Source organism: Gavialis gangeticus, unplaced genomic scaffold (assembly GCF_001723915.1).
Source record: "Gavialis gangeticus isolate Ggan-Ray unplaced genomic scaffold, GavGan_comp1, whole genome shotgun sequence".
In the NCBI taxonomy this organism is placed as follows: Eukaryota; Metazoa; Chordata; order Crocodylia; family Gavialidae; genus Gavialis; species Gavialis gangeticus.
This window is the reverse complement of record NW_017729018.1, coordinates 6,729,956-6,742,003: the sequence shown is the minus strand read 5'-3', so window position 1 is coordinate 6,742,003 and position 12,048 is coordinate 6,729,956. Positions and strand designations below refer to the sequence as shown.

General features: G+C 44.4%; 1 protein-coding gene and 1 long non-coding RNA gene across 9 annotated transcripts in view; one reads left to right on the top strand and one right to left on the bottom strand.

Moving 5' to 3' along the window:
- DOT1L (DOT1 like histone lysine methyltransferase) overlaps positions 1-12,048 on the bottom strand; it is a 107,488-nt gene that overhangs the window by 6,411 nt on the left and 89,029 nt on the right. For 3 of the 8 annotated variants that reach the window (XM_019513321.1, XM_019513323.1, XM_019513329.1), the window contains 7 exons: positions 11,046-11,192; positions 8,770-8,896; positions 6,159-6,772; positions 4,963-5,168; positions 4,400-4,464; positions 2,790-3,758; positions 28-1,689 (listed from right to left, as the gene is read on the bottom strand). In XM_019513321.1, coding sequence (XP_019368866.1) covers positions 1,097-1,689; positions 2,790-3,758; positions 4,400-4,464; positions 4,963-5,168; positions 6,159-6,772; positions 8,770-8,896; positions 11,046-11,192 — 2,721 coding nt within the window. In that variant the 3' untranslated portion in view covers positions 28-1,096. Of the gene's footprint in view, positions 1-27; positions 1,690-2,789; positions 3,759-4,399; positions 4,465-4,962; positions 5,169-6,158; positions 6,773-8,769; positions 8,897-11,045; positions 11,193-12,048 lie in introns of those variants that run through there. The other 5 variants (XM_019513322.1, XM_019513325.1, XM_019513326.1 and 2 more) reach the window with 5 other exon arrangements.
- Positions 103-12,048, top strand: part of LOC109294828 — a 16,077-nt gene continuing 4,131 nt past the window's right edge. The window contains exon 1 of the long non-coding RNA XR_002096632.1: positions 103-193. This is a non-coding gene — a long non-coding RNA (uncharacterized LOC109294828). The remainder of the gene's footprint in view (positions 194-12,048) is intronic.

Sequence of the window (12,048 nt, the reverse complement as noted above, 5' to 3'; positions counted from 1 at the left end):
CAAAGAAGTTTACATAAGGAGAATATGTAACTTTGTGGTAATACATTTTATTCTACAGTTGGTCTGAAAGACTCTATGATACTTGATTTGTTGAAGTGCTCGCACATACACTCTCCAGATGCTTTCCTCTTGTGAACAGCCTTATTCCTCAATTAGGTTAGATTAGAATTTAGCACTGGGTATTCAGTGCATAGTCTACACAGCAAGCCAAAGACTGCCAAGGTGAGCATACACTGTACGCTAGCCAATGGTCTATTATTGCTAGACTCAGGAAAAACTACTAAAACTGCAGGGAGCAGATAATGAAGACCTCCCCTTTTATTCTTATTTAATTGGAATGATAAATATCCTCTGCAGTTTGTGATAACAGCTGTTATCATCAGGCCAGACACGAGTTAGACTGGTTATGTACTTTCATTGACCATAGCACACTGTGCAGGTCACATTAACGACAACCCCAAAACTAGATCATCCTTTTTCCATTATATCCACGGAAAAGTAATAGCACATAACCTACAGATTTTCTTTTAGTTTTTGGGGGCCAAAATGTGAGGTTCCACAAAGAAATATCACCATGCTGCCACACAGCATCATAGGGAAGCATCATCAGGAGACAGGAGCACTCCATGTTAATATGGAACTGAGAAAAGGCAGCAACCTCCTTAAACGGCTACATCTGAAGACATTTGCCTGGAAAATAATAACGGTAACCTACTAATTTTGGCTGCTCTCAAATAGGCACATTTTTCAAGAATATTCAAATGAAGAAACACCATTTCAAACGCATCACTAATTGCTACTATCCCAGCCAGACTGAAAGTCAATGAGGCAAGAGTTATTACTTTGAGCACTTGGTGTGTCGAGAAATCCTGACTCCCAAATCAAAATGTTGAGTCTCCAACCTCTGCCATGAGTTTACCTGCTCCCCCAATTTTCCTGGGATTTCTCTATGTGAGGAATGTGTCCCTCCCACCCAATACCAGCCACAGACAGAAGTCTGAAAAGGAAGGAGTGTCATTCACCGTCTTGTACAAACCTCCTGGTTTTTTCTCTAGCCTTACCTTACAAAATAAGAACCGCTAGCTAAGCAAGCTCTTTATCGTGGCTTAACCCCAGAAAGGTGCGAAGCATAAGGAGACTGCATGCCAAGTGTAACCCACATAGCAGACGTGCCGGTTGCGTTGGACTGCGGGATCATGGGCGCGGTCTGTGCCAGCGCCAAACGGGGCAGAGGCGGGTGATGGACTGTAAAGGAGGGACGGGAAGTTTTGTGCTGAAGAGAAGCTAGCTTAATAGACAAAGAAGCGTTAGCAGATTGGACAGAAGCAGCAGAAGGTGATGGTAAAAAAGCTTCGTTAGCTGGAATGGACGGCAAGTTCTGCAGAAGCACAGGCTCAGAGTTAGAAGTGAGTAATGGAGGAGGAGGTGGCAATGAAACGTTAGGAGGTGGGGGGGGAGGGGTATGAAAAACAGATTGCATTGGAGCTCTGTTTAGGTGCTGGGCAGGTCTGTTCTCACTAGATGTTACTAAGCTAGAGGAGGGGGACTGGAAGGATGAGGATGAGGTGGTGGCAACAGCCTGCAGAGGGTTTAAGCTTAGCATTGTGCCGCTAGAGACAGCACTGCTGCTGAAACTGGCTCCAAATTGATGAGAAGAGGAGGCAGAAGGCACCGCATGGTTAAAAATACCTGCAAACAGGAGAGAAAAACTCAGCTTCAACAGATGGGCTTTGTACAGTCACAAGTGACAAGAGAAACAAAACTAAAAGCAAAAAAAGCAAAATTATAGCAGTTACAGCCCCATACAAAATATGCAGCATGAAACAGCAGCAAGCAATGAGAGATAATGGTGCAGGCCAGGAGGTACAAGAAATGTACTTACCTTCCTAAATGCCAGGAGGGAAAATGGCCAAATAAGCAGAACTTTTGGTTCTATGCTTCACAGGCAACCGTGCAATGAGGTTACCTGGTCATTCAAGTTGCATATCTGAACGCTCAAATTGCTGCTCATCTCAAACTCCCCTACCCAACTTACCCACTTACAAGACAGCAGAGGGGAAAGCGTATTTCCATCAAATCTACAGAGTAGAGCTAGACTGCTAAAGTGTGAGAGTTAGGATTTCCCGACATGGTGCATGAATAATTATGGGCAGATGGTCTGAACCTGCCAACGCTGTGGATTAAAGGAAGAACTGCTCCTATGTTCTTCTCTCCAGAGTTTGCCTCACGTTTGGGACCACAGATGCAAAGCCTGTGCAGAATCACAAAGTGCCAGAGGTGCATAAGGCATTAGCTTTTCATGGCCAAGGAACACTCCCTCCTTATCAGCAGAAATCATCATAATCCTATGTAAATCATATGATCTCATCTGAAAAGGATACTAATGTTTAGCATGATTAAGAGGAATCTCAATTTTCACTGAAGCTGACAAGTCAGATATTCCTCACTGCACAGAGAGGGTAACATGGCAATTTAAACCTTTAGTATTGCAGACAAACCTAAACCAATTCCAACATAGCAACAACTGAAACAGCTATATGCTATGAAATCAAGTCTGGTATATTCTCATTTCTTTAGGAAGATGCAATTATATGTTCATCTAGCAGACAAGAAAGCTCACAACAGTTCAGTCCTCAGCCCTGGAATAATTCTGGCATTCCCGAGACATGGGCTATGCTGGGTGGACCTCCTCCACCACCTGCAGAAGTGAAAGGGTTTCATACCTGGAGAGGCATTGCCATCCTTTCCTCTAGCCCTGCCTTATACCAGAGAAACAGAGCTCTGCCTACCTCCAACTGTTCCACCTGTAACCCCAGAAGAGAAGTTCCCCATAGTGTGAGAATTAGTCAGTCTGGTTGCAGCTGATGACACGTGGACCAGACTGGCAGCAGCTGGCATTGTATTAAATAAAGACTGCAATACTGAAGAGTTCGTCACCGAGTTGAGGTTTGCTGGCAAGGCCATGGGGCCAAGGGGGAACTGCGATCCAGTGGTCAAAGTGTTTAAGAAAGGATGATGCTGAACAGATGCTGGGTTGCCTGCTGAGGAAACAGCAGTGGAAAGGCTTTTGCCATTTAGAAGGCCACCCGAAGATACAGCAGCAGCAGAAATGAAAAGGTTGTGGCCATTTTTAAACTCCACATCTCGGTCCCGTCCTTTGCTGGCCTTTCCATTATGCTGCAAAGAGCTTTTTTCTGAAGAGCCCCCTGTACGAATGTTTAATTCGCTCATCTCTTTGCTTTTGACCCCTGACCGATTTAAGTCTTCCCCTTTCATGCTGCCTAGGCCTTCAAGCTGCCTCTTGTTCAAAAAAGGATTTGTGTCTGAGACACCCAAGTCTTTGCTTCGCTGCGACTGAAAACTCAGAGAGGAATTAAGGGATGTCGCATCTGAAGTCTTATGAGGAAGAGAAGCACCATCAATAAAGCTGTGTAAACCAATATCTGTTGTCAGTCCACCGTTGTATGTGAATCCATTTGCAGCATTTGTGCTGGGGCTGAGTCCATCTGTTCCAGAGGAGGGCATGGTGACATTTTTTCTCGCATGTGCCGTGATCTTGCTGTCAATGGCCATGCCATCCTCAGAGGACGGCCTGAAGGCAAACAGTGAATTCTGGCTCAGAGATGAAACAGCCTGCAAGGGACTATCTGTAGTTTTGGTCAGGTTGATGTCAGATATTGGTGAAAAGGTAGACTTCCATTTACTGCTATTCATGTTCTCGCTGGCTTGCGCTTGTTTCCTCCCAGCTAAACTGCCACCTAGTTTGGAAGGCAGAGTTGCAAGCATGAGTGAACAGAATTCATTTAATCTTTAGTAAGCAGAACTGGTTCAACAACTGACTCAGTTTAATAATTCATTCTACTTTTTGATGAGAAGCAGTTTAAAACAGCTGTTCAAATCACCTTCAATTTTAGTTTAACACACCCCAAAACGTCTGTGTCAGTGTAATCTGCACTGCCATCCACCTTCATATCAAAGACCCCACCTGCTCATGATAGATAGGGAGATAGATAGACAGTCTCAGGCCTTCATGTCTAGGAAGAAATGTAACTGAAGTGTATCACCATTTCCACCTCCACCAACCATTCTATTCCACGTGCAAACAAGGCAAGACTGCAACTGGTGGCCACAAATTTAAAGGGGCTTTTGTAGCCACCAGCTATGAACAGAATAGATGCAAGGTTTGCAACGTGATGAAGGCAATCTGCCTAAAGGATCTCACATGCACAAACTTCTGGTTTCAAAGGAATATCTGTGGACTTCTGATCCAATACACAGTACATGATTCCACCCAAGGAGCCTGCAATCACCTGACAACCTACAAACTATGGGCCAGCAGAGAGGCCATCCTCACATGCACTGTGAATGCCTTTAAACAATGGGTATTCCCCACACCTACCATTTTCAACAGTCTTTTGTGGAGATTTGCTTTCCAATGATATTGTTGCAATTTTTCTCTCAATTCTAATTTAAAAAGAAAAGAAAGGTTATTTTAAACAGCAGGCATGGAATTTTACTGCGATTCACATGTGGTCAGCTTTTCACTGCTCTTTTCCAATATGTTTTACCGTACAGAGCAATTATAAATAACATTGTGGCAGGAGGTAAAGAACAGATGCAAGCAGCCAAAATGGAAGGGGAATTTCTATACTCAGAAGTTCCCCAAATGTGGTACATTTATATACTGGTGCCAACACTCCTGCAAAATGTCGTGGAGGGAACGCAACTGATCAACACAACTAATGGAACAAGGTTCCTTACAGTCATTCAGTTTTCTCAACACCTTTCCTATTTTGGGGTGTGCACATGCTGAAAACAAACGCTCTAGCTTAGCAAGTATTATGGGTCAATGAGATCGTTCTCCAAGAAAAAGGATCCAACAGACCAAACTTTACATGCATTACCCCAACTCAGAAACACATCTTTTTCAGACAGGCCTGAGATCTACATCACTATATTCACCTGGTACTGTTGTGCTCATCTTCAGACCCCTGCTCTTCATCAGATGTCAGCGGTGAGTAATGAATGCCGTTGGTCTGAATGAGGGGCTTCTCCTTTTTCAGCACTGGGGGCTGGTCATTGTCCTGGTAGGGAACAGGAGAGTTCTTCAGGGAGTTTTCAGGGGAGGAAATGGCTGTTATTTCTAAAGGCTGATTAATGTTATTGACCTGGGATAGGGAGGGAAAAAAAACAAAGTTAAGGATGAAAATATTCTTTCAGTAAAAGATAGGATATTCGCTCCCTCATCATTTAGCTTCGTGACTAAACACATGTGCAACACAGAGAGGCATGCTGTGCTTCAGCTTCACAAACCTAAAATCCCTGCACAATTCTTAATTGCCTTTCTGAGCCTTCATGCTTGGAGTATCTGACTTTAGAGATAAAATGAGATGGTTAAAAAGCAGACAAAAATGGGCAGAAACAATTCTTCTTACACACCAATAACAAATCAAAGAGCAAATCACAATAGTGGAATCCACAAGATGCCAAATCAGAAACAGCTGTTGTGCCTGTTGCAGTAGTATTTACTGGGACTTCAGCTATTAACGTCTGTTTTTCACCAGGGTTTTGCAGGCAAAACTCAAAATTCTGACAACCAAAAAAACCCACAAAAACAATCAACCCTCCCCCCCTACCACACCCTGCATGTCCACACACAGCTCCCCAGTAGCATCAGAACCTTTTCAGTCTGGCAGCAGAACGGAGACATGGACCTATGGAACTGGAAGCTGACAAAGTGTTTGTACCTGACACCATCTTCCAAGATTGGCCTATGCAGGGTGCTCTTTGCTCTCTGCCCCTGATGGAGCTGTACAGTCACCAGAAGCTGTCAGACTGCACATGCTTTGGTAGATTCCTAGTGGCAGTTGTGTGCCAAGAGAAGGTTGTAAGTCCCTTAAGAATTTTACCTCTAAACAAAACCACGTCAGAAAGGATAACACACTATTGCGCTCCATGATGACTTAAGCAATGAGAACTGTTTTTAAATATTCTATTTAAAACTTTTTCATAGGGAAGGTAAGTTCCCTCTAAAGAACTAGGCAGTTCATTGCAATTCTCAACACCCATCCTACAGGTAAGCTTCCAAGAACGATGCAAAAAGCCCCATGCCTTAAACCCAACTTCACCAAATCATAATTATTTAGTTTCGTGCTTACCATGGAGTGAATATTGAGTGGTGACCCCGAAGGCTGAGTAAACAGTCCAGCCACTGTTGGTAAGGATTTGCGTTTGGGGGACACCCCAGAGCTCACGCTGAGATTTCCAGTAGCAGATCTCTTCCTTCGACCTCGTTTCTTCCCATCTTGCATGTATGCTTGACCACAGTCCAGCCGAATGCTCGAGGTCAGGGGGCTGTGCTTGTTGGAAGGAGATTGTTTTACATTTCCTGTATTAGGAGAGATTGTAAAGATGATTCTTCTCTTGGCCTCGTTCTCGGGATCTGAAAATGCTGCATCAGACTGAAGATCCCCCTTTGTTCCTTCAGCAAACATCTTCTGAGCATCTGCATACTGCAATACCCCTACCAGGCTCTGGGAGGCTCCGTTTAACCTGGGGCTTGTTGAGTGCTGGTGAGCAGGGGAGTTTTGCCCCGAGTTCCGTGACTGCATCATTAGCAAAGGGTGTTGTGGAGTGGAACTCCGAGACCCTACCGAGTTAAACAGACTCCCAGAGTCGTCCAGAGCTGCCTGATCAACACTATGGTTAAGTTGGGCTGGGCTGTTTGAAAGAGTTCCATTGACTGCCACGGAGCCAGAAGAATAAGAAAAACCTGTTGAAAGGGAAAGTATCACTCAGCAGAAGCAATGATGTATACCTTACAGTGCTAGGTTTCTGGAGTAGCTATTGAGTGTTTCACCAATGTTTCCATCCTAGAGCAGCGGGCCATTCTGTCAAAGTAGTAACTGCAGAGCATTTGGTAGCTGTAAATTATACAGCTAATTCTGTAAATCTGCTCTTTACACAGTAAAATGGTTGTATGGGAGCTGGTGAATTAAGTTAAATTTGTCATCTGGCATGGCTCCTTTTTGCTGATTCAGGAACATATGGGAGTACTAGGGAAGCATCCTGTTTTTATCAGGTTAATAGAACTCAAGTGCCTTGCTCAATCTAAGAAGCTCATCTTGACAACCAAGATCCTCTGCTCCCAGCTCATTTCTCTACCCGCTGAGCCATACACCAGCAATCCATTTCTTCCTAAAGAGGGACGCAGGCCCTGCCACCAATACCACCTTTCCCTCCCCCACAACCTAGCCAAAAGGAAGCAATGAGATGACTGGTAGATCTGGTAGAGCAAGGCAGGGAAGTAGGAGAGAAGGAAAAAAAAAAGAGATGAATTTAGGTTATTAGGTAAGCTTTTATAATAGATAGCTTATATAATAGATAGCTAGGAATGGTGGAAACCCAATGATACTCTGCAACACCCTTCTGTTGATCCAGGAATGACTACTGAATTCAGAAGGAGCTGAGAGAAATCCTACCGTAGGCCCCCACAGATGGTGAGCATGAAGGAAGAGGGGCAAGTCTAGTGAGGACAGCTTCCTACAGGCTAGCTAAAAATTGTGCTCACTTGAGCCATTTGCCTTAAGAAGCCTTAGTATTTTCCCCAGAGGCTGGTTTTACTTTTTGGGAAACAGTTCCTGCCCCTGGAATGGGCTGTGTGAGTGATGGGGGGTTTGCTAAGCTCCCTACTTTTGGGACCAGTTGTCAAATCCCCAGCTGGCTTCCCATAGCGCTGAAAAAGGCCCAAAGAACTTGCTGACCTTATCTCTAGCAGGGTTTTGTTGGGGAAGGTGCTCAGGAGCTGATGTTCTGCTTAAGCAACAGGGTCCATATTCAGTGGTATGGCTGGGGCTAGAATTTCCTTAAAGGCAAGGGCATCCTCTGTTTCATCCTTTCTTTGAGAGTTATGAGAGGAGGAGGAGCCAGAGGCACAACCTGGTCTGTATTTTTTTATTTGTCTTACAGGGACTACAGCTAAGAGAACCAAGACTAAAAAAAGGGGACCGTAAGCAAGTATGAAATTGGATGTCGTAAAATTTTATATATACAGATGCTGGACGAGAGCCTAAGGGGGACTTCAGAACCAACCAACCAACAAGAGCATGCTGTCCAAAATTGTTTATTGTTTGCAGTTCTTTTGTTTTTGAGCCTAAATGTGTTTTCAGTAATATATTGCTCCTCACTTAATCTTATTTCTCAGCTTTATTTCAACCCTAATCCACCTCCACCCTTCCTCCTCAAGCCGAGAATAGAAAACTGATAGAAAGTGCACGGCAAATCCAGCACACTGCATCCCAGGTGCTCTAGACCAGTGGTTCTCCCCCTTTTCAATCCTGCAGCTGACCACAGGAAGTCAGAGCATACCACACGTAATTCAGGAAACAGAAGTAATCCAGCTGGAACTGGAAGTAGTGTAATGCAGCTGTCTCAGTGCAGCACTGTGAACAAGCTACATAGCTCTGCTGAGAGGCAAAGCAGTAACACTGCTTCTTTCTGTTCTTTAGCTTACACAGAGCTAGCTCAGGTAACCTGAGAACTAGCCCTACATGTACTAGCAGCTAGCTCCTGATTTGGGAGGGAGCCAGCTGGCAGAGTGAGAACACTGCAGGGCTGAGGAATTGGCCGACGCTCCTTCCAGCCTCCATCTTATCCATCTTAGTGGCCAGCAGGCGAGAACCACCGCTCTGGGCTGCAAGTGCCGAAAACCTCATACATAATAGATGGTGTTATCACTACGACTGAAAGTCTCCAGGGAAAATGCGTTACCTGAGGTAGCCAAAGCCAGTGGCTTGTTTCCAGCAGCATTGCTTATGCCATTATGAGAACTAGCACCAATCTGCTTTTCAAGTGTTGATGAGTCTCTATTCTGATGAACTGGACTTGGTGTGCTTCTCTGGAAAGAGGAGAAAAACCAGCCACATCATTCCAGGATGTATGTTCCGCAGCTTCTGATCTCACAGAATAGATGTGCATTCACTGAGCTCTCTTTAATAGACTCTGCGTACCCCAAATCTTATGGAGACTTTGCATGTTTTGTGAAAAATACATTACTCTACACTGCACTGATGTCTTTAAACCAGCAGGCACCCTGGCAACTTTCTGCTGGGTATACTACATGAGCTGTGGTGACTCCATATCCTAGCATGTAACAATCTTTCCATCCCCATACATCATTGCATACTACAGTACAATTATCCCTGAAGACCACACTTACGCTACTGGTGAGAGCCCGGCAGCAGACTGCACTGTTGCGTGTCATGGGATTTTATCTGATCATCCCAAAGATGGCATTGCTGATATGCAATGAATATACCTCCCGCCAAGAAAATGTCTGGCAACAGGGATGGAAATCAACGCTTAAGATCTGTAACAGCCATGAAAGGAGTGTACAGGAATTAAAGCCCTCAAAGAACCTAAGCCTACATATGGTTCTTAATACTACGCTTCAGTTTGCTTCTCAGAACGGCTCATTTCTCATTAAATGTAACATACTCCAAAAGCACAAAAAAATGCATAAATGGTAAAGTTCTATGTGATGAGAACCTGAGCGGTTAAAACAACTGTAAACCTTTGCTCAGAAAACGACACCAAGGAGGAAAAATGATCATACACCTTAATGCAAAACATGAACTCAAAATATCCACCATGGGCTATGCTTTGTTTCTGTCTCTACTGTAACTACAATTCAAGCTAAAAACCTGCTTACATACGTTTGACCACTATTCCAGCTATTACACAGTTAAGAATCATTGATTAGACAAGACCTAAAAGCATTCCCAAAAGTGGATTAGCAGTTTGGACTGTCCAACATTTAGCCTAATTAGGGGACACAAATAAGTATTATTTGTACTGTGGTAGCCTGTAAGTGCCACAGTTTTGAATCAGGACTGTCAGCATGTCTAAACATGGTCCCCTGCTGCAAACAGTTTAGATCCAGAGTACAATGTGGAAACGTTATCCATAACACTAGCATAGAGGGAAAGAAAACAGCAGGCTGAACTGTGACCTCAGTTTCCAGACAGCTCTTTCCACATGGATGAGTGATGCACTGAAACTTGGGGCCTGGTGTCATCCGTATGTACTGCTGTTCTCAGGAAGTCTCCATGCTGAACATCCAATGCAGAAAGCCAGATGGTCAGAGGATGCAAGTCACCAACCTTCAGCAGAGCTATCATACATTGAGCCATCACAGGTGTCATTGTCTAGAGACATCTTCCAAAGAAAGATCTCTCTCAAGGAAAGATATCATGAAGCATTTGCCTCTACATGCATAGGAGCAGAGAGCTGAAAGAGAATTTCTGTGACTGACACGACCTTCCCTCTACGTGAGGAAATGCTGTCTCTGCCTCCAACTAGGGAGACGGACATTCTCCTACAACTACAAGACCATCAGCTGACAACAGGGACAAGAAGCACAAGACCACAACACAACTACATTCTCACACTGCAGCTGGGTATGGCCCTCGTGCCATATCTCATATTCAAGTTATCAGAGAGAGAACCTATCTAGGTCAACTCCAAGTTTGTCTCCCATAGAAAGGAAGCAATAGCTCCTTAGTAATCCTACAGCATTCGCCTTTGTCAAAACACTGAGGACATGGGAAGCCTTCTGCCACCGGGCTGTCTTCTACCGCTGGTCTTTTCGAGCTTCTCCCTTCCAAGCACACACTAACATGAATTTGACATGGTAACAGAAAGAACTGCTAATGATCTGAAAGGGCCCTGAAAGATCTTTCAGTTATAAGGTTAAAAAGTTAACTATGCAGCAGCAACTCACGCCTTCCATATTACACTTTCAACAAAAGTTCATCCCCTGACATCTCTGCAAAGATCCACACTTTACCAACAGGCAAAGAGAAGCAGAGATGTGCATGTGACACATTTAGAATATAAAGTTCCTGGGGGCAGAGATCCAGCTGGAGTATCTCCAAAGGCATTAAACTAACCTACTGCAGTAGCCTCATCATGATCCTGCCTCAAATGTACAACACCCCAATCTGGTTTTAGTTAGGGATGGAAAGTTTTGACAATCCCTTACTCACCACCTTCTCAACACGGCTAGGTAGGACTACGCTGGCCAGAGGGATACTAACAGGGAGTTTATTGGGCTGCACTGTGCTGAGAGGAATACTGATAGGTAGGCTGGTGATAGTTTCTCCATTACTTGCAGAGGTTCTCTCTCTTAAAACCTGCAAATACAAAAGTAGATGGTTTCAGAGGGTATCACTGCTCATTAGCAAGTATGCCCCAACCACAATTGAAGGTTCTACTCGTCATACATCAGTATTTTCATGCAATACTTTGTTCCACGCTCATTTAGGTTACGTAGTATCCCCAAAGTGGCAGTATGCCACTGATAAGAGAAGGTGTTCAGACATGTTGACCATAAGGATCAAAGTGTTCACCAATTCAACCAGCAGTGACAAACCACTGGGATACGGGATGAGGGCTGGTGTTCAAAGGAATCCAAACCAGGTCTTTCTGATGGGACAAATGGAGGGTCCAGCTTTTGCCGCAATGGTGGGAAGCTTGCTCCTGTGAGACCTTGCCAGAACCTGGCAAAAGGTGCTTGTCTGACAAAATCTGTAGCATAAAAGCCTCCTCTGTGTGCAGAGCAGGCAATGGCCAGGCAAGAGCTCCACTGAAACCCAGACTCAAAAGCCTGCTCCATAACAGGGACCTCTGCACAGGAGGAGACAATTCACACTACTAAAACTGACTGAGTGGACCCGTGGCAAGATGGGTTTGGAGACGAATGCTTGTTACGAAGTTGATTAAGACAACTTAATCTTTACACCGAGACTAAAGACAACATCTGACAGCAATACAACTTTTGGCCATTAACAGCACAGTTAACTTTCAAAACCTAGACAGGAGAGTCCCTCCCCTCCACCACCACTTATCAGAATTACCACATTTTGTCCTGTTTCTTTTTCTGGTTCCACTTTGTCTTCCATTTCCCATTACACCCAATCCCAAGCTGGCCATCCATCTCCAACGACTACCAGAAAAGAAGATGTGGACACCCTCAACCTAGTACCATGG